Source organism: Astyanax mexicanus, chromosome 1 (assembly GCF_023375975.1).
Source record: "Astyanax mexicanus isolate ESR-SI-001 chromosome 1, AstMex3_surface, whole genome shotgun sequence".
NCBI lineage: Eukaryota > Metazoa > Chordata > Actinopteri > Characiformes > Acestrorhamphidae > Astyanax > Astyanax mexicanus.
Window position 1 is genome coordinate 104110299 of NC_064408.1, and position 27652 is coordinate 104137950.

At 36.1% G+C, this 27652-nt stretch overlaps 3 protein-coding genes and 1 long non-coding RNA gene across 21 annotated transcripts in view; 3 read left to right on the forward strand and 1 right to left on the reverse strand.

The window, feature by feature from the left end:
- Positions 1–1372: 1372 nt before the first annotated feature.
- Positions 1373–11947, reverse strand: chmp4c (charged multivesicular body protein 4C). The gene is made up of 5 exons (XM_049463299.1): positions 11539–11947; positions 4063–4240; positions 3022–3130; positions 2653–2803; positions 1373–1763 (listed from the first exon to the last, which is right to left on the reverse strand). The coding sequence occupies exons 1-5, from the start codon at positions 11804–11806 to the stop codon at positions 1702–1704; spliced, it is 768 nt and encodes a 255-aa protein (XP_049319256.1). The 5' UTR covers positions 11807–11947; the 3' UTR covers positions 1373–1701.
- LOC111195507 (uncharacterized) lies at positions 7688–10960 on the forward strand. The gene is made up of 6 exons (XR_007423991.1): positions 7688–7930; positions 8919–9008; positions 9482–9595; positions 10074–10155; positions 10588–10659; positions 10785–10960. It is a non-coding gene; the product is annotated as an uncharacterized LOC111195507 (long non-coding RNA).
- A 3186-nt stretch (positions 11948–15133) lies between the features above and the next one.
- On the forward strand, positions 15134–21303 carry zfand1 (zinc finger, AN1-type domain 1). Its single transcript, XM_007258589.4, has 8 exons — positions 15134–15202; positions 15498–15540; positions 15625–15664; positions 16514–16641; positions 17258–17349; positions 18232–18353; positions 19042–19197; positions 20879–21303. The coding sequence occupies exons 1-8, from the start codon at positions 15148–15150 to the stop codon at positions 21053–21055; spliced, it is 813 nt and encodes a 270-aa protein (XP_007258651.3). The 5' UTR covers positions 15134–15147; the 3' UTR covers positions 21056–21303.
- Positions 21304–27123: 5820 nt separating this feature from the next.
- The window catches only part of LOC125780956 (repetitive organellar protein-like), a 38271-nt gene continuing 37742 nt past the window's right edge, over positions 27124–27652 (forward strand). For all 18 annotated transcript variants that reach the window (XM_049463396.1, XM_049463356.1, XM_049463357.1 and 15 more), the window contains exon 1: positions 27124–27480. In XM_049463396.1, the coding sequence (XP_049319353.1) occupies positions 27189–27480 (292 nt within the window). In that variant the 5' untranslated portion in view covers positions 27124–27188. The remainder of the gene's footprint in view (positions 27481–27652) is intronic.

Below are 27652 nucleotides of genomic sequence, written 5' to 3' on the forward strand. Positions count from 1 at the left end.
AACGTAACTATATTACAGTAGTTCATTTCGAAATGTGAAACTCATATTATAAAGGGGTTGGACAATGAAACTGAAACACCTGTCATTTTAGTGTGGGAGGCTTCATGGCTAAATTGGAGCAGCCTGGTGGCCAGTCTTCATTAATTGCACATTGCACCAGTAAGAGCAGAGTGTGAAGGTTCAATTAGCAGGGTAAGAGCAAAATATTGCAATGCACACAACATTATGGGTGACATACCAGAGTTCAAAAGAGGACAAATTGTTGGTGCACGTTGCACCTTTCTTTTGCATCTGTGACCAAGACAGCAATCCTTTGTGAAGTATCAAGAGCCACAGTATCCAGGGTAATGTCAGCATACCATCAAGAAGGACGAACCACATCCAACTGGACTAACTGTGGACACAAGAGGAAGCTGTCTGATGTGTCACAGAAAATCAGAATATTATATAAGATCATTATATATGGTACTTTTGGCAAGTCCTGCTGGAAATAAATCGGTCTCCATAAAAGTTGTCAGCAGAGGGGAGCATGAAGTGCTCTAAGATTGACTTTGGACTTGGTAAAACACAGTGGACCACCACCAGCAGATGACATGTCTCTCCAAACCAGTGATGGTATAGTTACTTTGAAAAAGTAATCCGATTACTGATTACTCCTTTAAAAAGTAACTTAGCTACTTTATGGATTACTTGATTTTAAAAGTAACTAAGTTATTGTACAAGTTACTTTATTAGTTACTTTCAGCAGCTGCAGACACCACCTCCCGCCGCAGCGCCGCCTTAACATAAAAACTATAACCAGTTTTGCCAATACTCCCTTTATTGGAAAATGCATTTTTAACAGCAACAATGTATCTCTAGACATTTAAAGTTGAACTATTTCCTGAAAAAATATGTTTTTTTTATAAAAAATAAAAGACAATTTCTTTTGAATTAACTTAACATAAATTATTAATTTTTTTAATAAAAAATAAAATATGGTCTTTCTTGATTTCACTTAACATAAATACTTGTTTTTATAAAAAAGAAAAATAAAGAAAGTCTTTCTTGACCTGAAATATTTAACACTGTAAATCTTAACATTACTTAACATACTAAGTAACGCGTTACTGACATCACTGCTCCAAACCATCATCATCAGTAAATTCTGCATATCATTTGGAAATCAAGGGACCAGAATCTGGAGAAAGAGTGGAGAGAAACACAGTCCAACCTGCCCGAGGCCTACTGTGAAGTTTTCACAATCAGTGATAGTTTGGAGAGCCAAGTCATCTGCTGGTGTTGGTAAATGATTAAAATAGATCACTCTGTATGTAATACATCTATATAATATACAAATTTCACATTTTGCACTGAATAACTGAAATAAAAGAACTTTATATCATTTTATTTCTATTTTCTCCCAGTTAATATTTCTCAACATAAAAACAATCTATTTAAACATGACTTAAAATAATTTTATTTTTTACACAGATTCCAGTGTCTCTTAATATTTACATATATTACTCATTACAATATTATCATCCTTCATGTTGCTATGTACAAGCCGATCTTTAAATTCCTTCATTTAACATATGACAGCCTTTTACACCTAAAACACAGTGACAATAGAAAATAGAGACAATTATGACATTAAGACTTGCTAGACATTCTCAGCACTGAAAGGTGGCAGTAATGGAGCACTTATATGGTTCCCAATGATTAGGAAGCCCAGGCTGCTAGTGTCTTCATGTCATCCTCATCCTCCACTCTCTTCCTGGATGCTGTAAAATAAAAATAAAAACACATTGTTGGTTGGACACAGTAGTGAAATGTGGGCAAAAGTGTGTTTTATCATATTTAAAAAAACTGTATAAAACAATCACCATATGCATAAAATCTGAGTGAAAGGAAATGAATCTGTGTACTGTGTGTTTTTTCCAAAACATTTATACTTTCCAAAAGTATAAACTGTTTAATGTGATCAGGAGTAGTTAAAGGTTTGCTAAATATTAATTAAATATAATATTTTAGTCAAATTCCTATTTATTTTGTAAAGGTAAACATATAGAAATAAACAAAACACATTTAATGTGCTATAACATGCAACATTTAGCCGTTGAATGTTAAATACTGAAAATGTTTTTTGCTGCCACTGCCCTGTAAAAATCTTCTGAAATACACTGAGCTTATTCTGAGGTTTTAGTTTACGAAGATTTTTGGGAATTACAGATGATTCATTTTTCTCACATCTTTCGTTATTCATTAAAACTGATTGATTTTTGGACACTCTAGAACTAAAGAGAGTGATTTAAAGACAAAGTACAATGCTGCACAACATCTAGTGATAATAGTTTAACACAACACAAGATAAACCACTGTCTGTTACCAATCTCTTTGTATCAAGAAGTTCTTACTCTCATAGTCTTCAAGAAGATGTAAATGTTGTGCTTAGACCTGAACTGTTGCACAACTGTGTGCTGTCCTCCTCACCACTGAATTACTGGGCTACAGCCATGTACAACTGACATCCAAAACTGCTCAACTGAGAGCCACTAAAGATGGAGACATCCATTGTATATGCCATGCCCAGTCTTGTCTCTATAGCCCAGAGGAGCTCAGCCACACAATACCATACCCTTTTGATTCTCTGTACAGACAAGTAATACTTACTTGTCCGCTGGCTGGGTCTTGTGCTAGGCAGTCTGGTACTTGGTACACTGGGCAGTTTGGAACTTGGTACACTGGGCAGTTTGCCCATGTTCTTCATACTTTCCTCCAGCTCTTCCTGCTCTAACTCTGCCAGCTCTGCCAATAACTCATCCTAAAAAGAGTGAGACAAAGAGATAAGGAAAACTATACTGTAGGAATGGAATGGTAAAGTATTACTTCATCCAAAATACAAATAATGATCCAATATGATACATTTTTTAAAAGTCTACATTTATTAGATATAGTCCGGGACTGCATTATCAGAATGTGTAATTTCAAATAACCCTAAACTATGAGGTTAAGGAAACAGCACACTGCTGATGGGTTTACCTCATCAAATTCACTACCAAAAGGTTGTGAGATAGCATCAGAGATCTCCCGGGCTATTTCCTGCTGCTCTGTTATATCCGCCATGAGAGAGTCAATATTATCCAGATCTCTGAAAGAGACAGCAAGAGGGTGATAGGTTAAGGAGTATTTAATACACTCCAAGGTTCATTTGAAATGTTTGTATACTTTGTATGTTTTTTGCTAAAAAACAATACAACAATTAAGGCCATGTGTAAACAATATTTCACATTACCACTTCCCAGCTCTTCCTATGCTATATTCAAGGTATCTGAATGAATAGGGCAAATTAAATAGAAAACTTTTTAATACCACTCAGAACTCAAGAGACAAAAATAAGACACAAAAACAAAATGGCAAACAGCACACAACACTCATATTAAGTTTACAGTCTTTATGGTTCATGTGTGATTACTTTTTCCTATTTTCTGACAAACCAATATTTCAAATTAACAAAAATTAAGAGTTTTGCACAAATAAAGTAGTTTAATATTTATTTGATGAACGAATAAGACTAAGATTTTACAGACCTGCAGATGCGCTGTATATTGCTTAAGTCAAAGCTTTACACATAAGTGCAATAAATAAGCAAAAAAAAAAACAAATCCTTGACCTGCATCAACCTTTAGTTAATGAGCATGTTATATTGGTATTGCAAATTTCAGTTTTTTGTTCAATAATTTGGCCTTTCTTTTTCAGCAGGGCAGCCTCCACATCTCCTTGCTAGGCATCCAATGTATGGCTCCCCAGTTCTGATTCAACAACCAACAGATGCCTGTGCTGTCCAGCATTACACTAGGAGAGATGTGGGGAAAGGTGCCTCCTATCCACTCCAGAAAGAGCAAGGGTAATTGTGCTCTCTCTGACTCTGGCTGCTGATGCAAAGTAGCATGATCTGAGACTCGACCCAGCAAATTTCAGATCATAGTGCCAGTGCCTTAGACTGCTGGAATAAGGGGAGCCCTGGTACTGCAAATCTCAAACTGTGCTGAACATGAATGGAAAAATGTGAAAGCTGCTTACATGTTCTGATGGACCCCTTTGATAGCTTTGGCTGCATAGCTCATGTTCTTCAGGACCTCTGTGTTTGTGTTGGCATTCTCTAGCGCCTCCCTCTGGAACTCGATGGTGGACAAAGTCCCGTCAATCTGAGTCAGCTGCTGCTCAAATCGCTTCTTCCTCTTGAGAGCTTGAAGTGCAGCTGGGAAAAATGAAAAACCCTTATAATCATAATCATCCTAATCACCATCATTCTGTCTATTGTTTCTGTGGTCCACAGAGAAGAAACATATGATAGATTGGAGAACAAAATTAGAAAGGATCCATACCTGCACTACATTATAGGTCCAAATATTTGTGGACACCTCTTCTAATTAATGCTTTCAGCTACTATAAGCAAATGTGCAAATGCACACAATCAACTTGGTTAGTCTATGTAGAGAAGTATCTTCAACAGAAGAGGATTCTCTGGAGCTCAAACATAAAAAATATGAACCTATAAAAATATGAACATATTGGCACCATAGGCTTATTGATCTATGGAGCAATGGAACTGTGTTCTCTGGAAGGATGATAGTGTTCCATCCGGTATTTTTGGAGGCACCCTGACTTTATTAAAGCTCTTGTCACTAAATTCAACCAAATCCTCACAGCAATGCTCCAAAATCTTGTGGAAAGCTTTCCCTGGAAAGTAGAGACAGTAATTCCAACAAAAGCAGAATGACCACTTATATTATCTTTGATTTCAGATAAAACAAAGAACCAGATGTCCCAATACTTTTGTCCATGTAGTGCATGTTGTAGTGTTAAACTCCTAGATACAAAATATGGATTAGGAGAAATATACCAAGACAAAGCTTGTGACTAAAACCAGACCAGACCAGTCCTAAATGTTACTGTTATGCTCAGTGTTTTTCCATTTACGTTTGAAATAGTATGTATGCTTTGTAATTAAATATATATATATATTAAATATATTAAATCTTACTTAATAAACAAACACCAAGAACAAAAATCAAGTCCACCACATTCAGATCACTTTTACAACAAAGGAATAATATTTATGTAGTCAATCATCGGCAAACATCTAGGGAAAGCATTACATAACAAGTCTCTCACAGTATCACTGCTGCCTGTAAATGGCTTTGTGCTTTTGTCACTATGTAAAATGACTCCATAAAATGAGAGCAGAATGAGATGATTCACAGTGGTCAACAGGGAGTTCACAGATATAGGAGTTCTGGGGTTAACTGGTTAACAGGAATACACCACAGAAGGTATATTAACACCAATAGAAGATGCAGTAAGTGGTAATGATCATGACTGGGAAAAGTCCCCAGTTCACTGTGCAGTGTTCCTTAATATATGGCAAAAGTCATTTGGGCACAACATTTTACTGGTAGTTTCAAATAGTCTAAGTTTGTTTTTAAGCTTGCCCTTTTTCAGCAGGGCGCCTCCACTTCACTCCCCAGCTCCAATGCAACAACCAACAGACGTCTGTGCTGTCCAGCATTACACTAGGATACATTTAGGGACAGGGTGTCATCTATCCACAATGACTCAGTGCTTTCTTTGACTCCGGCTGCTGATGCCAAGCAGCACGATCCAGGATTCGAGACCCCATATGACATGACAAAAGTCAATGGACACAATACAAGTTTCTGTCCCATGACATGTGGCATAACATAACCACTAGCAGGTTCTATACTAATTTATGCAAACTTGTTGTAGTGTTGTATCCTTCCACATCAATTCATACTATTTTATATACTATCTTCTGTATGTAAAACATAGTTATTATTTTCAGGATACTATAATAAGACATGGTAACTGTATTTATTTTTTATAATATTTATCATTTTACTTATTTATTTATTTGTATAACTTTATGTTTATTTTATATGTATTTATAATATTGTGGAAGCTTTGACTATTCTGCTTAAAATTAAGATACATCATTTACACAGAATTCTAATTGACATGCTTTTTTACTGCAATACAGAGATGTTAGGGGCTTAATTATTTGTAGATTTGTTTTTTTTAAATGAGCTGGTACTACATTGTGACGTCTAAATAAAAAAAGGTGTGAGTAAGGCTTGGAAATGAAGGGACTCCAGACCAACAAGTTGTTTCAGGTATAACTTAAGGTGTTCCCACACAATAGCCTCACATGTCACTTTAGGGTGTAGTAAAAATAAACAAGGAATCCTCATCACCTGCTATTCAAACAAAGATTAGACAAGTTTACAGGCTTACATGATTTAACCTTTCACAAATTTACAACATAGAAACCTAGAAAGCAAGATAAAAAGTCATTTTAGGTGATCATATCAATAAAATAAAAAAAATGTATTTAGAAAAATAGTATTTAGAGACAAACATGTGTTCCCTCACTTCAAATAACTGTTCCTCAAACTTACCAATTTGTTCTCTCTATTTAATTAAACAATCTTTAAAAAAGTAATCAATTGTGAATAAAAAATAAATAATTCATATTTTTTTGTTTAGTTTAACTAAATAAAACAATTTATTAAATGGTAGGCACAGATTGTTAAATTGAAGAAATTATTAATTAAATACATAAGTACAACACTACCAAAGGTTTTAACTTATTATTAACTTATATATAATTTAACTTAAGTTATTTTCAGAATAGTAATTAAGATAGTAAGAAGTATACGAACCTAGGAATAAAACAATTAAACATCAAGTTGTCTAATTTTTATTTTATTTATTGTCACTGTTTTCTCAGTTTTTTGAAACTGCTGTCGTTTGTGAGTTTTTTTAGTCAATAAATTAGCTCTCAGGGCTCTGGGTGGTCCAGCGGGCTAAGGGCTGGCACTATGATCAGGAGATCGCCATTCCGAATCCTGTTCATGTAGCTTACCATCGGTTACCGGAGCTCTGAGATAGCACAATTGATCTTGCTCTCTCTGGGTGGGTAGATGGCGCTCTCTCCCCACATCACTCCAAAGGGTGATGTCGATTAGCACTAGGCTTCTGTGAGCTGATGTATCAGAACCGAGTCACTGTGCTTTCCTCCGACCGTGCTGGCTATTCGGCAAAGCTGCATCAGCAGCAGTTCAAAAAGAGATGGTGGTTTACTTCACATGTGTAAGAGGGGCATGTGCTAGTTTTAACCCTCCTGGTGTTGGGCATCACTAGTGATAGGGGGAGTCCTAATAAGTGGGTTGGGTTATTGGCCGCGTATTTTGAAGAGAAAATGGGAAAATACTGAAATTAAATTAAAAAAAAATGTATGGGTTTCTTTAATCTTGTATTTATTTATTTGTTTACTAGTACATATATTTTACAACGTACTGTATCCAGTCAACATCACAGCTGACAGTTTCTGAAACGCCTAGCTAAGTAAATATCGTGTGATATAAAACTCGATGCCCTGTGGCTCATTAGCTGTCCAGGGTGTTCTGTCGAGAAACGCCACATATCGATGTGTGCTACCTACCGGCACTGCGCATGTCCTGTCCCACATGTACCACTTTTTTTTTATTTAATGTTTTTCCATTATAACTCTAATTTCTTTAGGTGCACTATAAAAAATACGAGCTCGCTGTCATTACGTGTTTGAGTGTATGGAAAGTGTACACTGCAATTAATAATAAAATTCGACTATTCACCCTAAAAAATGCTGGGTTATTTAAACTACCCAACTGCTACGTTACTGAGGTTGGGTCAAAAATATGGGTTATTTTTTCGTTTGTTGGGTAATTTTAAACAACCCAGCGCTGCTGGGTTTGCAGTGCGGACCTGAGAGAGAACATGCACGTCACGTCAAGTCACGCCCCGCCCCGCCCCGCCCTGGACGCCGACCGCACCATTTCCCTCCCGCTGGAAGAGGCTCCTGTGGGAAGTAAATGGCTGAAATAAATATGTAAGTAAAGTGCTTAATCTTGAGTTTTTATATAAATATGTCGATTTAATGCTAGACACCAAGTGTTTAGATTCATTCTCCCTCACAAATTGAGGCTGAAAGACGTACTGTGAGCATTAGGTAAAATTAGCTAAAAATTAGCTTGTTAGCTAAATTGCTAGCTATGCAGTGTTTGATAACTGGGTAAACCTTTGGACAAAGCACCTTCGGCTGGACTAGTTTCGAGTTGCGATAAAGGGAAAAAAATGCTTTTGTGGAATTATGTTATTTTAGCTAAGGTAAGCCTCTTAATATCAAATTAGCATGTTAGCTGCGCTAGAGATTTAGCTAGCCAGCTAGATAACTAACTAGATTTTGCTGACTAACGCTAGTTTTTACTTTTTACACTGAACATAGGAAGCTATTTTATCGTCCTTACTGCTAATTAGCTGGATATCTAGCTAACTAGCATCAGTAGGCGCCATTTCATCGTGCAGATGAGTTGAAACTGTGTTTTTGAAGTTGATAAACTCTGCTTGAGTGACTTGCATTAAAATGTACAGTATTTGAACTAATATTTAATATATAATATATGATGCATTTGCATTTAATTAATTTAGCAATTTGTTCCACTATCCTACTTTTTCATGCTGTGTGTATAAGCAGTGTTTTAATAAACTACCTGTGCACTATCTTTCTCAGTGCCTTGTTTTAAACGTTAGAGCCCTTGGAATCTAGCAATGAAGTGTGGAGCTACGTTGATATTGTAAATGATGTAAAAATGTAAAAGAAAGTCCATATTACACTGGCTTTCTCCTTAAAGCTATATACAAATGCTGAAAAGTACCTTAAAAGGAAGGAACATAGATTTTAGTACTTAGTTGCTTTCGAATTTTTCTTGAATTATATTTTAAGTCTAGCTGGAAGAAAAGGCATCTTGTTGGGTTCCGCTTTAAAAAATAAAATGTTAGTTGATGTGGTTTTGTTAATACAATTTATTTTTCTTCAGTTCTGTTAGATTTTTCCTGTTCCATGGATTCATTTGTGAAGGAGAAATTACATGAGTGGAAACTGGACTCTCTGATTCCTAGGTCTGAGTGTAAGTTAACCTTCATATAAATAACTTGAAAGTATTTATGATGGTCATTTCATGAATGAATGAGTCTGCGGCAAAGTATTGGTTAAGGTCTGATCCAAAGTCTGAGCTTATTTTTCTTTTTTTAGAACAAAGAGTACCAAAGGTACAGTATAAATGTCACAGTGAAATTTTAAGGGGAGTTTCACCAATTTTATTTTTGTCATTTACCCAGTGATTGAATATGAAATATTAAAATATGTATTTAAATAAAAGTTTAAAATATTTAAACTATATGACAGCAAACTTATTCATTTTTGCTTCAATCTTAATGTTGTTCATTATGTTTGAGTTAATTTCTGCTCTGGTACAAACTCAGGGGCATTATTTTAACCAGAGTACATTGTCATTTAGAATGAAATTGGTGATCTCAACTTCAGTTCTGCAAAAGCATTTATTTGTTGTCTTTTTTTTATTGCATGCACACTTCTTCTCAGATGAAGAAATGAAAAAGGAGTTTTCTTTTACTGGACGATGCTTCCATTGTGGCGCTAGTTCCTGTGATTGGTCCCAGACTGAAACTGAGGTGACACCTCAGAAAACTGAATGAGGTAATTAGACAACAGTCTACTAATGGGGTATTTGGGGTAGAAAAAAGTGCTAACTGTAGGGGTACAGTCAGTGCTAGAGTGGCTAAAATCTCTCTATTCCCATAAGCCGGCTGGTCATATTTTGTCTTTACAGAAACACACCAGGGATACACGGCTGTAGGGGGAGATAGTGTGTGCATGTGAAAATAGCTTTGCCAAATTTAGCAATTTTTTCATCATGTACATATATTCCTGTTAATACTAACTTGTTTCTCGACAGCCAGATATCTGCCAAATTAGGTTATTTAAAAACTGATTCCATCAAAAGATTTAAACTGAAGATAAGTTTTTTGATAGATTTTTAGTTTATTGTCCACATCTGCACTAATGTTTTAAAGATTGTATGGTCAAGAAAAGTTGCTGAGAAGCCATGAAAAAGTCATGGGTTAAAAAGTATATTAACCTTGTATTATTCCTAATATAATGTTTTTCTTTTCAGATGCGCAAGGTGAAGAGGATAGAAGAGCTTCCGTCCGAGCTACAAAGAGACAAAAAAATAATAATTTATTGATCTGCAACCAGTAAGTTAATATACATTGCTGTGAAAAAGTATTGGCCACCTTACATATTTATTTTCATTTTGCCTTTTTGTCAGTTGCATTTTTTTAGACTAATTCACACATTTTAACAATATAATCTGAGTAATTTTAAAACTATTTAAAAATAAATCATTTACTTTATTAAAGGAACCAAAATGGCCCTATGTGAAAGTATTGCTCTACACAAGTCTTGTATTACATTAGCGTCCAGTCGTGTTGCAAAGATGGTCACATAGTGAACTGACTTGTCTATAAGGTTTTAGATGAAAGCGTTCTCTTCTGATGTAAAATGTATTGTAATACAAACATTGGATTGATAGCAGCTTATGCTCAGCATGTTTTATTTAAGAATGTTAGTACTAATTCAAAGCAATAAAAGTACTAATTCTGTTTAAATTCTCATCTTTACAACAGGTTGGGACCATTATGGGGAGTTCCTGTCCGAGGCACAAGTCACAAGACCATACCCATTTGTTTTGGCTCTAGGTACATGCCAACATACATACCACTGTATAGTATTTTAATGTGCAATGCAGGTTTCATGTGTTGAGATTTTTTTGTTCTCTGCTGTTTCAGCACTGTAGGACTAATAAAGGATTATCTTTTTGTAGGAGATGATCGGCACTGCTCGCAATCCTTTGTGGTCATCAACAGGGAAAAGAAATGTTGTTGAGGAATGTTTATGAAATGGAAATGAAATGGTTGTTGTTGATGACTGTTGTTAAGAAATTACTTTGAGAAATTATCATGAGATGTACTTATTCAATAAAGCATTTTATTGTTGGTACTTAAGTATTATTTAATTTTTTTCAATGTTTATGGTGTAAAAAAAACTTGCATTAAAAGGTCTAAATTTTACATTTATTCGTACTTTAAAATCAACCCAAACTTTGGTTAAGTCAACCCAGCAAAGTAGTTAAAATTACATAGCGTTTGGGTTGAATGCTTAACCCAAAATGCATGGTCAAATGAATAACCCAATATGCTGGGTCAATTCTACCAAGTGCTGTGTTTGTCCAATATTGACCCAGCGCTGGGTTGTGAAAACAACCCAATTTGGGTCAATTTCTACCCAGCATTTTTTAGAGTGTTTAAATACGAAAAAACACGTTTTAATCATTTTAATCTTATATTCAATAAAAACTGTAACTTTACCCTGATACAGTGACTATAGGCCTATCAAAAAATCCTAGGTACACTTCTGCTGGGAGCAAGTTGTTCATATGGTGCCTTTCTTATTGTATTTTAGCTTTAAATATAGGCCTATGGCTGCACAGTTTGGCAGGGTAGCAAAGCTCGGCAGAACACCGCCAGTTAAAATATCCATTTGAGTTACATTTTAATCTATAAACAGGAAAACTTTACCTCTTTTGTTTTTGGTGCCGTTCTTCTTAGCGATGATAATCTCCTGCTCTATTTTTTTCTCTAGGTACTCCTGTTTCTTGGTGAGCATGGCCTCGGTCTCCCGCAGCCTGTTGATGGCCTCCTGCGGGGACGGAGCCGCTCCACCCCGGGACCGGGGCTTAGATTTAGACCCGGAGCTGGAGCTGGATTTGGAGCTGGAGGAGCTGGAGCTGGATTTAGAGCTGGAGGAACCGGACGTCCCTTTAAACAGCTTTGAAACTTTACTCATAGCGGCTGATCTTAAACAATCTAACTTTAAATCAACTTCAAATTGTGTCTAAGAAAGTACAGAGTCCAGGAGAGAGTCGAGCTGCTGTGTCCGAGAGTGAAAATTCCGGCCTGTCAGCTTTCCAAATTCAATTCAAAACAGTGACACCCCTACACCTGTGTGACGAGCACACCTGTAAAAGGAGGCGGGGCCTCTGTTCACACATAAAGGCTGCCTTCAAAACAGCACAATGGTGTACAGGCTGTTCTTGCTATTCAGTCTTAACTGGATACCTTTGCTGTGCCCTCAATAACTCAACACAGCCATTAAAGTATAAACCACTACGTGCAGTGGCACATCTAGGATTTTACTGAATAAGGGGCACAAGGGGCCAAAATATTCAATATTCAGGGGCCAAGTGTTTTATCAGTCACATCATATTCAAACATTTAAATGTTATTTTATTCTTTTATTTATGTATTTATTTCATAAAAAAAATGTTCTCCCATTTTCTTCCCAATTTACACAGCCAATTACCCAACCCACTCATTAAGACTCCCCCTATCATTATTGATGCTCAAACACCAGGAGGGTGAAGACTACCACATTGCTCCCCCGACACAGGTGAAGTCAGTCACCGCCTCTTTTTCAAACTGCTGCTGATGTAGCATTGCCGAGTAGCATCACAACACGCTTGGAGGAAAGCACAGCGACTCGTTCAGATACATCAGCCTTGTGCTGAACGACATCACCCATTGGATTGTGCTCTCTCAGGGCTCTGGTAGCCGATGGCAAGCTATAAAAACAGGATTCCTGGTCTAGTGGCAGCGCTTAACCCGCTGGACCACTCAAAGCCTTATTTGAATGTTATTTTAAAAATAGTACACAGTAAAATCTATGGAGTTAATTTTGCTCCAAAAGTTTTACACACACACACAAAAAAAAATAATAAAAAAGTGAGTGTTGCAAATGCAATACAGGAAACATATATCAAATATATATTTTTAAATATACTTGGTTACTTTATTATTCTTTGCAGTTATTTAAAAATGATTTGCGCATGGATTAACTCTGCTTTTTTTTTATTTCTTGGAGATTTACTGTGGATTATTGTGGATTTTGCTGTTAAATTATATTACTTAATTATTTTTGCTTCTATATGTATATAATATACTATTATTATTATATTTTATTTTATTTTTTTTGTGTAAAATCTTTGGCACAAAATTAACTCCATAAAAATAACTCCTTCCCAGTATTACATGCACTTTTACAGTACATAGACAAAATACTCTCAAACACACACAGCATGCGAGAAATCCAGCATTTCATTAATTTTTTAAAACCTTTTTAAAACCTAAAACACTGTCATTTCAAAATATCTCTAAGCTTTAATTACACTGGACATTCCTATTGGGCTCATTAGCGCCACTAGTGTTTGTGTATTAATTCCATCTATAATCTTAGCATTGCTCATTGCAAATGAGTAACAGGAAGGTTAATTTAGGGGGCCAATCAGATTTCAGTTTGAGCCAGCGCCCCTGTGGCCCGCCACTAAAGCAGCCAGTTGCTGTGTTAGTAAAAAGTAAGTACACCCCTAAAAGAAAATGTCCAAATTGTGCCCAAAGTGTTGATATGTGTTCCTAAATTTTTATTGTCCAGCATTGACTTAAGCCTCTTGAGCATGGAGTTCACTAGAGCTTCACAGGTTGCCAATGCAGTCCTCTTTCACTCCTCCATGAAGGCATCCATCACAGAGCTGGTGGATGCTTGCGTTCTTCCAACTTCGTTTGAGGATGCCCCACAGGTGCTCAATATGGTTTAGGTCTGGAGACGTGATTGGCGAGTCCAGCACCTTAACCCTCTGTTTTTAAGTGTAATATCTTTTATACCATAGGTCGGCAATAGGCGGCCTGCGGGCCAGATGCGGCCCGCAAGCAAGAAACATCTGGCCCGTGAGGTTGAACTATAATGAAAAAAAAAATCGGACTGTCCGTCTCAAAAATGCTCTTTATTTAGAAACTTAATTTTCCAAAACAGAAAAATGTATTAAAGATTTTTTGATAGAGCCACGGGCTGTTAGATAACTGCTAGCTTCTTTATTCTGTTTTTTTTTTATTATTCGTTTTTTTTTTATTTTATTTAACAATCAGGTATATCATTAATAGCGCCCCCAATGGTCAGTCCACAGATTTTACCCACATCAGCCCACTTGAATGTCTGCTTGTCATTTTAAGAGCGACAACCCCCACCCCGCCCCACCAGGTGCTTGTGGCCCGCCACGTATAATGGCTTGGAAAAAATCTGGCCCGCGGCCAAACTTAATTGCCGACCCCTGTTTTATACACTGTATTTCAAAGCAAAAATAAAGAAGCCTACAAATCTCAGGCCAAATAACAAAAACGGTTACAATGAGACAAACTCATTTTCAAAGTGGGACTTCAGTCTAAACACTGTATCTCATATCGGTGTCTCTGTGGAAACTAAACCTGTTCATCTCTCTCTGTGTTTTTTTTTTTTGAGAAAAAAGAATTTTTTTTGGAAAAAAATTCAGCTAAATCCATTTGTATGATTAATGCAATGTTATAAGACATTCCAGTCAACATGCTCTCGTGGGGCTCACATAGGTGCAATGTGGGCTAGGTGGCTTCCAGATGGGCAAGCTACTAAAAGAACTTTTACAGAAGAGAAAACCCATGTAAGAATGGGGTTCCGGGTTTAAGTGCGCTCCTGAGTTAGTGCAAAGAGTATAGACCTGTAATGGTTTGATAAATTTAATACTTTAATTTACCCACTTTCTCAGCATAGCTATGATACTTTATAGATAACCCTTAAGAATGGACAGTGCTATTGCATCCACCCAAACACCTACTGGTCTGCCCTTACCATTTTGTGGAGAATAAACAGGATGGTAAAGAAGTGTGGCCGTTTGATGAATGTGTTAAATTTAGCTCTGTCAGTCTTTTTTCTGGAAAGCAGTGGATATAACTTGGTAAACTAGCTCCACACAGCGCTCCTATATTTTTAAGAAAAGGGTGGACATTTCCAAAGGTATTAGCTCACTAGTGGGGTGATTTTATTGATTAACTCATTTGTATATTGTGACTGATTTGCACATAATTCTTGCCCATAGCGCTGTTGAACTTGTCAGAGCGGTGAAGAGGCAGACCTAATCGTAATATGTATAAAAAAAAAACTTCTAAAGGATTTTAAAGGATAAAAAAATATTTTCTTAAAAGTTAAAAGGACTGTTGTGTTTTATTACTTTAGAGGAACACATTTCAGCTATTAATAAAAAAATATGGTTTAGGGTTTAGTGCCTCTTTAAAGTATTGCAGGACTTTTATTTTGAAACTTTCAAAATGGCGGAGCTGGACATTGGAAAACATTGCGAGGTTGAGTCTTGTAGTCAGAAAGGTCTGAATTTCTCCACAGTTTTACTTAAAATAGCTAAATATGTTAAAATTAAAACATAATCGTAAGCAGCTCAACAGCTCATGCGGTCGAGGCGAAGCGCTGTTCTAGTGGCGTTTATACTAGATATATTACCATTATAGTCTGGTCAGTGAGTCAGCATCAGTACACATTAACCTTAGTACTAAAAGCATTTTAATATATTGTTATAGTTAAATAAAACGTGCCTCGAGTGATAAATCCAAGAGTGATCCAGGGGTGATAAATCTGTCAAAATGTGTTGTTGGTTTCATTGCAGACTTTCTTCCATTCGTGTGTGACCATTGCTCTGCAGTGTTCTGGTGAGAAACCGTATTTAAAAAGCTACAGTACTAAAACACATTATATATATAACCATAATTTCATCCTGCTTATTCTTTTACCAGCCTTGAGCACAGAAGCAGAGACTCCCATTCTTGTCCCGAGGTGAGTCTGAGCTAAAAAGAAAATCACACCTAATAAATCATACTAATTCTCTGTCTAATATTACACACCTCTATGTTTAGGATTTCTATTTAACCAGGACATAAAAAGGTTTCATGTTTGACCAGAAACGACTAATTGTAATAGAAAATATTTAAAACAATTTGTTTGAAAGAAGATTTCTATTCAGGCATGATATAAAATGTTTTATGTTTGATAAGAAGCGTTACTAATAGTAATATAAATATTTAAATCTGCAGCTGTCAAAATATAATTAATAAAAATCATAAAACGTGCTTAATTTTAAAATCAGTAATTTTCTGAATACAAATCAATCAGTACATTTCACATCCTCCAAACCTTTCATTTTGTTATAATTGTCTAGTTTTAATGTCTATATTTGTATGTCTAAATGTAAGAATTTGGGGTGGATTCTTTAACAGATCTGAAATATAAGGTATTAAATGAGAGCCAGTGTGTGAAATGGCTACAGCAGTCCATTTTGTAAATTATGTAATTTTAAGCTTCAGTTTCTTCCAGTAGTTTCACTGCTTTGAGGTTATAAGGAGTGCCTCAGCCTGGCCTTCTTTATGATCTGTCACAAACCAGGGCAGCCATACATAGCAGCTATAGAAGAGACTGTAAAATTGTCATGCCAGAATGAACTGCAAGTGTCATTAGTGATCCTCATGGAAAACATTCAGTCCAAGACAAATGTGTGACATGGGACCTTTAAATTATGTTTTCTTTTTCTTCTTTTGAATTGTTCTGTATAATACTTATCTACAGCCAGCTTCTAAAGGGAGGACACACTCACCATTATCATGAGTTGAAATGTTGTTTTTCGTCCAGATTTCAGTGAAAAGGGACATTTCTGGTTCGGGAAGCAGTACATCATATCCGTGCACATTTGAGAACTGCAAAGGCAGGGAGCTCCTACCAGTTGTTTGTCCACAGTGTCAGAAACACTTCTGCCTTGCGTATGTACCTGCTTACATATTCTCTTTTAATACTTATGAAAATCATTAAAGGTTATTGATTATTGTCGACATAGTGCACTAAAACAGGTTATGGACCAGATTAAATAATGTATCATTAGCATCATTAGCATTAGCATGGACCACATTAAATAATGTATCATTAGCCTCGAGTGAATTATTGCGATTATACCACAGTTCCATTATCACTATTAAAAGATTTTGATTTAAAGAGAACGAAAAAATATGATGGTTATAAACACTCCGAGTTAATATAGTTCCATTGCTGCTCTGTGGTTACAGTGCATCACCGGCTGATAATGGCACTCACGCCTTAATCAGTCAATCACATTGCAGGACTAACTGTGGTATAATGTCAAATATCAATATTTTTATTGATACGTACATGTTCTGAACGCTTTAAGACTTCCTGAGACCCCCAAACGCAATAGCATCGTTATTGTGGGCAACATTCCATTTTGTTCCACCCCCATTATCATGGCATGCCCAGTTTCTCTCTGTTTTTATTGTTTTGTTAGCTGTGTGAGCAGTTTCTTGGAAAGAAGATTTTTCAGCAGTTTCTCACAAATAATACTCTTTTTACTCATTTTCTCCTCAGTCACCGTCATCAGGATGACCATAAGTGTGAGAAGTTGGAGACACCTAAGCCTCGAATGCTGGCAACACAGGAACTTGTGCAAAAGATAGTAGGTTAGTCATAGAACTAGTGACACCACTCTTGTTGATTTTAGCTGTAAAATTTTTAGCCAAAGATTGTTCACTAATTTAGTACCATAACATTTTTAAAGTTTTGACTGTGGTAAGAATTTAATGCAACTAAGTATTAATGGTGGTTTTGCTCAAACGATTCATTAATGTTTTATCCATTTCAAGCTTTATTATACATATGGGTGACTAAATGGAATGTGCTTATACACAGCCTAGCTGTCAATTCTTTTTCTAATGGTTATATGAAGTATAGGAACAAACAGGCGTAGCTAAATGGTCTCTACTCAGCTACTGCTCTTCATATCATATGAATCATATGCTAATATTTGTAACATCAAATATTACATTACATTACATTATTATGTATCTTTCAACTACTTAAAAATGTGATTTGAAAGGAACACATGTATGAATGTATGGGAAATCTCTCTGAACTAATCTTGCACATCTTGCTAGTGTGTATTGCATTTACTTGACCACTAAAGGGCGACAGAGCACGTGGTTTCCTTTTTTTTAATCAACCCTTCTGTTATGTTGCTGGTCGAATTGACTTCTTTAAAAGTTCAGCAATACATTTTAAGAGTAATAAATATGCATGTAGACATTTAATAATTTTAGGTTTTATAATATGTGTTTATATTTCACACAAACAGATCCAGATAGTTTGATGCAGTAGTAGTGAAGCTGTAATTAGTGGTGATTAAGACAGAGTGATAATAAGTAAACCTTAATTTGTAAGGGGTGGCAATTTTGATTGTGCTATATTTGGATTATATAACAGTGTTCCTTTTAACTATATCTGGGTTGTCAAACATGGTTAAACTCTGGTCAGTTTGTTAACAAGCACTTACTGTTTCCTGTCAGAGTCGAAGAAGAGTGCGCCTACAAGTAAAGGCAGAAAAGGGGCAAAGAATAGTGCTACTGCTGCTAAAGTTGCCCTTATGAAGTTAAAGCTACATGCTTCTGGAGACAAAGGACTGCCACAGGTATTTACACCAGCACAAGCACATTTAAAATATTAAACAAATCAAACAATTAATGCAAATGCAGATCTCGTTTAGCCTAGATATTGAAACAATCAAAATACTGTTTTAAGGAAAAGTACAGCACAAAATACAGTGTACAGCTAATTTTGTCCACTTACTTTGAACATGTTTAAAGTACAATTAAGGAGACAGGAGTGGTAACATATCAACTTACAGGATTGTGTGTATGAGAGAGAGAGAGAATGAGAAGGTGGCAGGACAGTTACAGTAAGTTTTTAGATATAATCAGTGTTAAATTGAATATAAAAAGAAACATTATTAATTTGCATTAAAAAATGTACAGATTATTTCCATACGTTAATGTTGACAGCACTTGTCTGACGTTTACAGGTGAGACAGTACTAATATAAGAAAAGTGTATGTGTTTTCACTGTAAAACTAAAAAAGCAAACTTTAGTGTGTGATCTAGAGAACGCCCCACCAAGCAGATCTCCTCCAGGCATATTCAGCTGCCCAATGCGAAGTTACAGATTGAATAGATGCAGTAGCGCTTTACGTATCTTGACCGCTCAACTATGTTTGGTGTGAGGGGAAATTGGGGGGAAATTATCTTCTGCTATTAACATTAACTATTGATATTGTTTTTGTACAGATTAAAATTGACTTCTGTTTTTTTTTTCCTCCCCAGACAGAGCGGACCTACTTTCAGGTGTTTTTGCCAAAAGAAGCTAACGCTTCCAGTCTACCCATGTTCTTCAGTTCTAAATGGAGTGTGGGTAAAGTGGTGGATTCTGCCTCATCTCAGGCCAGCCTGAAGAACAACAACAATGTCCTCACAGCCAGGGTAAGCTTGGGGTGATAATGCTCAAAGGGATGATTCACAGCTGTCTGGTATACATATTTAGTAGTGCAGAAATTGGTTAATCTGCCCTGCAACAGTCAGAAATGTACAAATTTATTAACACTGAGATCTCAATGAGCATTTTCAAAGAACATACCATTTTCTAAAAAAACATACCATAACATTATAATAATTCATTGAGTTAAAAATAATCATCTTACTCTTTAGCTTGACTAACACAAATACAGTTGATTTTTAATAAAGCTGTACTATATGATGTATACTTTAATGTACTGTTTTTTTTTAAATGCATACTACACAAGTTTTTCCACACAGACCCATTTTGCAACTCACCAATATTAACTTCTCATTTTAGCTCCATATCAGTCATATATCTGATAAGCCAGAACAGCAACTTAACGAAATACATTAAAACAGATTTACATATTTAACTATTATTATTATTACCCATACTCTTTCATACAAATGTAATGAGCACAACTACTTGTAAATGTAAAGTAAAAAAAAATGCTAAAGAAACGTTCATTTACTAAGGATGTGGCTCTGTGGAACCAGGCTAGCTTATTAGCCTATTTTTCTCAAGAGCACTCTGCTAGCTAGCATTATCTAAGCTACGTAGCCTACTTAGCTAAAAAAAAAAACATTAAAATGACCATAGCCAATTACATAAATTACTTAAATTTACAGTCAAATCACAATTAAACAGCATCTCATACAAAATATACCCTTAAACTGAGCATGTTACTGTACAGCCTTAAAGAATAGACAGCCTACTGTTAGCACTCTGCTAACAGGCAGAGCTAACTCCATGTGCTTCAGAAATCTCAGCTAAAGTAAATAAAATCACTAGTAGGCACACAACATTTCATAAACACAAATATTCATTCAAATAATATACTTCTCAATTGATTCGTAGCTGAGAGGGGATAGTAAAAAATACCAAATTTAATGAACACAGGACACACTGAGAAGTGTTCAAAGCAGCATAACTTTCAGCATGTGCTCTCTGTTCCCCTCACTCAGTCCGAACTAGACACGCCCCTAGCACAACCAACTCAACCAACTAGTACCACAGTAATAACCCAATAACTTGAAATACAGTGACTAGTAATATCAAAACAACACAGAACACTTTTCCTTTTTCTCTCTATATTTTGTTTTTTTGCTTTTTATATAATCGTTTTTCAGGGCATTTCTGTGCCAACAATATTCTTCTCGAAATGACAAACCACTGAAAAAAATTGGAATAATTTTAAGAATATATAACTGTAACAAACACTTTTAACAAAGTTAAAGTGTTATTTTGTATAACAGTTTAAACACACAGTAGAAACCAAATAAAAAAAATCAGTAAATCTTTGGTCTATTTTGTAAACAAGAGTAATAATAATATTAATATAATAAATAATGTAATAATGTTACAAATAAATCTAACAAAATGCTAAAGTACAAAATATTTAATCAATGCATATAAAGTGTAAACATGAACAATTATACATAATACACAAGCTTAACAGTTAATATAAAAAAATATAAAAAAAACTGCTTTCAAGACAGAATCTCACTAATATTAAAATACAAATTTCTAACAATATGATCAGGCGCAAAATGATATGGCTCATCCCAATATATGAGTATTAATTTTTCCTATTCTAACTTACAGAAACTGCGGCTTTGTCACCCTGAAACTGGTGAGGCTCTCAAAATGGATGCCAGTCTCCAGTCACTGCTCTCACTTCCACACTCTCCTCTCTACAACGGGGGCAATGTCATCTTAGAGTACCTGGATAACGAAAGCCCTGGAGTTGAAGACGTCACTGCATACTTCCCCTCCTCTTGAAAAATCAAGATCAACCTAAGTCTATAGGATCTAAACCAGACACAAGCTGCACAAGTCAGTGAATCAGTGAGTCTACTTCAGAAGCTGATGACCAGTGGCAGGGCTCCCTGAATCAGAAGTGCAGGACACTGAATGCTGGCAGCTTTTCAGAGGGCTCTGAATGAGTGTTTTTTGTTCTGTTTTTTATTGATGGAGGATAAGAAGAAAATAAATAATTGTGTAACATTAAATCATCTATATATACTTAATGCAAGTGTGGCTGTTTTTCTATGAGTGGTATTTAAATGAATATTTTGCCTTTGTTCCCTTTCCGTTTCGATATTAGCATTGTTAGAAATGTTAACAATTCTATGAAAATGTTTTTTCACTCTTTTAAATATGAATATACTTCAAATGTTTTTGGTCAGTGTTTCTATACAGAGATTTTTTATCATAGAAAAGAAAGAAAAGAAATAGATAAGAGTGCTTGTTGTAAAGATAATTTACCCATTTAAATATTTAATACACACTATATCAAAAAATATTACCATTGTAAAAAAAATAAATCTTCTATGGCATCGTTTAAAGTACCATTTGAAGCATTATGATCTTTAAAATGGGAAGGACAATTTTCCATCAGTAACAGTTAAGCCATTAAGAAAGTCATTCAAAGTTTTTTTGTTCGGTTGTTTCCCCCCTTAAATTTCTTTCATAATTCTGACCCATCTTACCAGTACTGAAGCTATTTATTATGTATTATTTATTTGACCACATGATAATCGTAAATTGTAATAACGTCTACCCAAGAGACTTTTATTTCTCTTGATTTTCTTTTATTGATTCAGTTGATTTCATAACAATATCAATTACCTGAGTGATTGTTGTTAATTAAGAATAAAATTACATGGTTAGATAAAGTTTTTTTTAAATACCAAGAACAACAATACAGGCTACTGTTATGAGTACAGCCTACAACTTTGTATATTTAAAATGGTATATTCTGTGGTCAGTTGCTGACAATCTCCAAGTTTATTAACACTGAACATTTGATCTCTAAAGCCAGGCGGACACTGTGCGATTTTTTTAATCGGATGCGTTCTGGAGAGCTCAAACAGCACGTTTGAATCGTTTGTCGTGTATGAACAACGCCTGCGATTCGTCTGCACACACTGTACGGTCCGACTGACCTGCTGCGACGGGGGAGCTTACACTGCACGTCTAAACGCAGCCCGTAGGCGGAGCTTTCTTTGCGTACAAACTCTCGCTTCAACACAACGCCTTGCAAAAGAAAGCGCTTAGCTTTGCTTATTTGTGCCCTGTTGTGCGCTGAAAGTCCACGGAAGAGACGTACATGGACTCGCAGGTGGCTGAGGCGACGTGGACTCTACGGGTTGTCCGTTTTACAGAAGGAGAGCGCATAGAAAAATGACTGCGCGTCAGGCTGCGAAAGAAACACCAGCAGCTTAAATAAAATAAAATAATTTTATTTTTTATTCTGTTTATTGTTTATGTAAAAACTGGTTTTGCAACACTGAATATTAAACAAGCAATCGGTTATTCACACTGGATAGGGACCCTCATTTACAGTGCCGCTGAGCATTAACAGTTTAAAAGGGATTAATAATATATATAAAAAATAGGAATAAAAACTGACATTTATTATAGACGAATAAAATATATACGTAAAAAAGGAAAAATAGGACCTTAAAAAAAGATCATAAAAATTGACATAAAAGGGAAAAAAATATATCTTAATGATTTGATTAATAAAAGAAGAAAAATAATTTAAATTAATAAATAAAAAATATAAAATATAAACTCATTAAAAATTCGTTTAAAATAACCCAGGCTTTCTGCAGAATAATCAAAGTTTCAGTTAGTTTCAGTTTCAAATCATGAAAACAGCTCACCAAAACCTCAAACTATACTTTATATTTGACTATATTTACTTACAGGTCCTTTGATTGTACTTACAGGCCCATACTTATTTTTATTCAACTGAACTGAGTTCCTGTAGCCTCGCGCTGAATTCAGCTCCGCGCTGCGAAAGAGAGCGAGAGAGAGGCGCAGCGCATTTTGTCTGATTTATCTTGATTAATTATCAATACATTTATTAGCTTTAGTAAGTTTAATAGCACTAATTTTACTACACTTCTCCGACCTTATTTATTAAAACGTTTATTTTAGAAGACAGAGGTTATTATGCGGGCAATGCCGCGCGCAATGCCACGCGCTGCGCTAAGCTGGCTTTGCGTGGCTAATATTCTGGAGCACTGGACGAGATTTTAATTAATAAATTAACATATTTATAATTTTAATAAATTTGCCCTGGCGAAAAGAAACGAATTATAAAATATAGCTTTATATTTCTGTACATGTTTTAAGTTTTATATAATTGACGGGCAGCACCAGAGGCTGACAATGTGCTTTATTTTTCAGATATAATAGCAAAGTGAAATAAAATAAATTTATGTTTGTCAAAGATATTTTCTCTTTTAATTTTTCTTTTCAAAAACTCCAGCTATTGACTGAGAATAAGCATCTGTTGAAATTCTTAAACAGCAGAATACCTGTGTCTGCTATATTAAGCTATAAGTCTGTGTACCGAACATAAATATAAATCCTTATAACTGACAGAAATAAATATGACTAATAATTATTTATAGTTACTGTGCAGATTTTTGGGAAAACAGGTCGTGACGTTAAGAAATCGGCCCGCAAAACAGCTCACACTGTGAGACAAGCGACCAAAATTTCTGGCATGTCAGAAATCCCTGGTCGCGTCCGACTGCTCATTCGCAGCTCCTATGGGCAATTAATCGGACATCGCTTCCCCTCTCACACTGCACGACAAACGACGCACGATCAAGCTAAAATTCGGCCCGATCATGAAATTCAGTCGCATCCGACCAGATCGGGCTTAAAATCGGGCTAAAATCGCACAGTGTCCGCCTGGCTTAAAGGTGCTGGAGTGAAACTAACTGTCAAGTGTCCATCTGTTGGCTCTGATCTTCACATTGACAACGTCTTATACTTTCAGTAACATGTTACATGATATCCATTCTTTTTTAAGGCCACTGATGCAGGCCTCCACATTTAATCTAAACTGTGTGACTGTATTATTTCAGTTTGTGTTTAAACAAACACAAAGATTGAGTTGGACCGGTATCAGCTGAGACCAGAGTTTGATTAGTCAGAGTTAGGTTGCCGACATTGCTAAGGCAGTGTTGACAGTGTCGGACAACCTGATCCCAAAAATTGTGAATGTAGCATTGGATGATCCCGGTCACAGCCATTGCTAACACCGTTTTAGCAGCGTTGGACAAGCCTGGTAACTGCATTTAAACACACAGTTCTCCATTTTGAATTTAGTTGAGTAAATTGAGTAATTATGTTTTTTCCCATTTAATAAAGGGAGGCTGGATTGGGCTGAGTGGATGTAAATGGCCAGTGACATGGCAATTTGGATGAGTTAATTCCTGGTTAACCTCTTAAAACGCCCTGGCCCGCCGGCGGGCCAGAAAAATATGATATTTAATATCTGGCTGTGTTTATGAATAGTTATAGGTTCAATATAGACACACAATATACCATTTTAAAGCTTAGAATCTCTGCTTTTCAGTTATATAGCCTATTTAGCGGTATCTCCTTTCAGAAAATAAACATTTAGGGCGAAATATGCCTTGGTTATGAAAATATTAAATCATAATTTTCATATTTCCGTTTATCGGACGTCCATATTTGATCGAATGCGGACATGTTATACACCATTCGAACCGGCTCTCCGGATTCCGAAACTGTGCTCCGTTTTAGTGTAGGATGTACGGTCCCTGAATTAGAGCTGAAAGAGCGCGTTGCAGCACAGGTTTGGTCCTGTATTTACCTACAGTCACTCCCCCCACCCCCCCAACACCCACAAGCGCTTCCCCCACTCTCTTACCTTCAAAACGAGCCCAGACTCAAGAAAATCCATCAATCCAGTCTCCTATAATCCACAGTTATATCCACCCCGCGCGAGGAATAATGTGAGACGGAATCTAAACTTTAATTCCGAATTAAAAGCATTTTATTCGACGCTGCGCCGATTCTGGCCCACAGCCAGACAGGGCGGAGCCTACTGGACATGACGGTATGAGAATGAGGTCTCTCAGCCAATCAGGTGGCGAGCTCGGCCAGCTGAAAGGCTAAGTAACAGAGCCATAGAGAGATATGTATCTCTACACGCAAATCCCATTCAGTGTACACTTGTGTTAAATGTGGTGGAGATGCGTCTCTGATCACCTCTGCATGAAGATCATAATGTGATCTGATTATAATCTGCAGTTTCTGCATAATCATGTGAGAGGATTTAAATATGATATTCATATTGAGCTAAAAGTTAGTGGGTGATAAATATATTCAAACACTTGATAATAATAGATTTCATGTTCATAATATACAGTCTAATAGGAAAGTTTGGGCACCCTCAGTCCAACGACACATGCTGTTTTATTTTGAAATAAAAATAAGTGAACAGATCCTGTGAGGGAAACTAATGTAAAATCTCCACATTTTAGACACAATTCTTATAATTTTTTTTGTAAAAAGAATAAAAAAGGGTGCAACTGTTTGTTCATTCAAATGAACAGTTATGATTCACAATGTACAGATGTGTGTTCTCTGTTGTACACTTTTAAATGTATTTTTAAAATCCTTTAATTTTTCAAATATCGTCAGTGCCCCTTATACTCCGGTGCCCCTTATACTCCGATGCCCCTTATGTATGAATTTTATCAGTCAGGTATTAAGGAGCAGTAAAGCCACTTCACTGTAGAACAGCGTTATAAGGGTGAGTTTTCACTGTAGTTTTTCCAGCACTAAGGCTGGGTGCAGCAGTATTAGCATTAGCATTAGCTGCTAACCGCAGCGCTAGCTCTTTTGCCATTCAGAGGTGAGTATATCGGACTGTAGACTGCGTGTTAAAATAAACTACATGGGATGAATCGCTAGCTGATAGTTCCCAGGCCGACCAGAATATCCTGGGTTCCTCAGTGGGCAGCATTTGCCAATATTGGAAATCTAAGTTTACTGTAAATAAACGGAGGCGCTTTACTCACCCAAATAAACATTTTTTAAGGAGAGAAACAAAATGTTTTTTTTAGGAATTGCAGTTTTGTTTACTTAAGCCTGTAATGGAATACCTTGTTATTAAATGATTCATAATGTTAAAGTGTTTGAGATTGGGTAAAGAGTAACATCTGGTTTTATGTACATGTACTGGGTGCTGGTAGTGGGGAGGTTCAACACAGCAGGGATCCAGAGTTTTAGTCACGTACACCACGTGCAACACAGATCGGGGTGAGAGAGTAAAAAAAGGAATGAGGGGGGCAGCTGGGTAAGCAGATTCTTGGTGTGTACGACACTATCTGACTTCATTAAAGCTTTGTTACTCACTTCGATCCTGACTCAGCATTCAGCATTATTCTTCCAATCCAAAACCACCACTTTCCACAACAAGCCACACAGCGGTGAGATCTGCTGACTTAAAAGAAAAATATGGCAACACCCTTGTTCCTTACTATTGTCTCTTGAAAAGCGCTTTATAATCCAGTGCGCCTTATGTACAGAAATAGACCAGAAAATAGACGTTTATTGATTATGTGCCTTATAATACGGTGTGCCTTATAGTCTCAAAAATGAAAAACTAAGAATAATTTTACTAGGGTGTCCATCATTTACATAGACTGTACTAAACACATGACTAACACATACACAACATTTAATACTGCTAGAGCATTATTAGTGTCCTGTATATTTTATAAATGAACTATTTCAGACCCTAAACATGAGAACATATTAATTCCCATAAAAACACCTGGTAGTGACACTAATCAACATTAGCATTTTTCTGCTGACACCACAAGGCCACACTAAACTATCTACATTATTATTTCAGAGATTTATTACTGTTTCAGAGATTTTACCATCAGCTGTTAAACATTTACATGTTTCTGTACAAATTACAGACCAAAACATTCTGATAATACAGTTAATAATTAACCAGTGTACAGTATATATATTTAAAGTAGTATCTGAGTGTAGCAGTGAAACAGTAGAGTAAAGCTGGAGAGTTTTAAAGACGAGTGCAGTTTATCTGGAGGGACAGGCAGTCAGGATGAATAGCATCACTCTGAGGGGTTCTGAAGACAGAGGAGACAGAGAGAACGAGATTCAGGCTGCTGAGAATCCCACAACTGAAGCTACAACCACAACCTCCACCCAACAAAGCTGCCAGCAGGACATCCACTCTGTACTGAGAGAGATGAGCGCTGTGCTGGCAGAGCTGAAAGTTGAACAGAGACACACGACGACTGCAGTGAACAACTTAGAGAGCAGACTGAGAGCCAGTGAGAGTCAAGTGGAGGAGCTGAAGAAGAAGGTAGAGGTGGAGAGTCACATCAATCAAGGTAAATGATGGAGCATGCTGTGTGTGTCTAAATCAGAGAAGAAGGGAATATAGTGAGATTCTCTTTTCTTAAATTCTCTTCATTCTGTTCAGCTTAATCTTAAACAGTGAGTCAGAGTGCAGTGGAGGAAATTTTGGTTCTGAATTTGAGAAACTTAAAAAAACATCTGTAA

Excerpts from the sequence above, each read along its gene's own strand:
- chmp4c (XM_049463299.1), bottom strand. The coding sequence starts at position 11,806 with ATGAGTAAAGTTTCAAAGCTGTTTAAAGGGACGTCCGGTTCCTCCAGC. Across the intron at positions 4,241-11,538 it reads CGGCACCAAAAACAAAAGAG|CTGCACTTCAAGCTCTCAAG; the intron begins GTAAAGTTTTCC and ends CATTTTTCCCAG. Across the intron at positions 3,131-4,062 it reads AAAGGGGTCCATCAGAACAT|AGATCTGGATAATATTGACT; the intron begins GTAAGCAGCTTT and ends TGTCTCTTTCAG.
- zfand1 (XM_007258589.4), top strand. The coding sequence starts at position 15,148 with ATGGCGGAGCTGGACATTGGAAAACATTGCGAGGTTGAGTCTTGTAGT. Across the intron at positions 16,642-17,257 it reads CAGAAACACTTCTGCCTTGC|TCACCGTCATCAGGATGACC; the intron begins GTATGTACCTGC and ends TTTTCTCCTCAG. Across the intron at positions 17,350-18,231 it reads ACTTGTGCAAAAGATAGTAG|AGTCGAAGAAGAGTGCGCCT; the intron begins GTTAGTCATAGA and ends GTTTCCTGTCAG.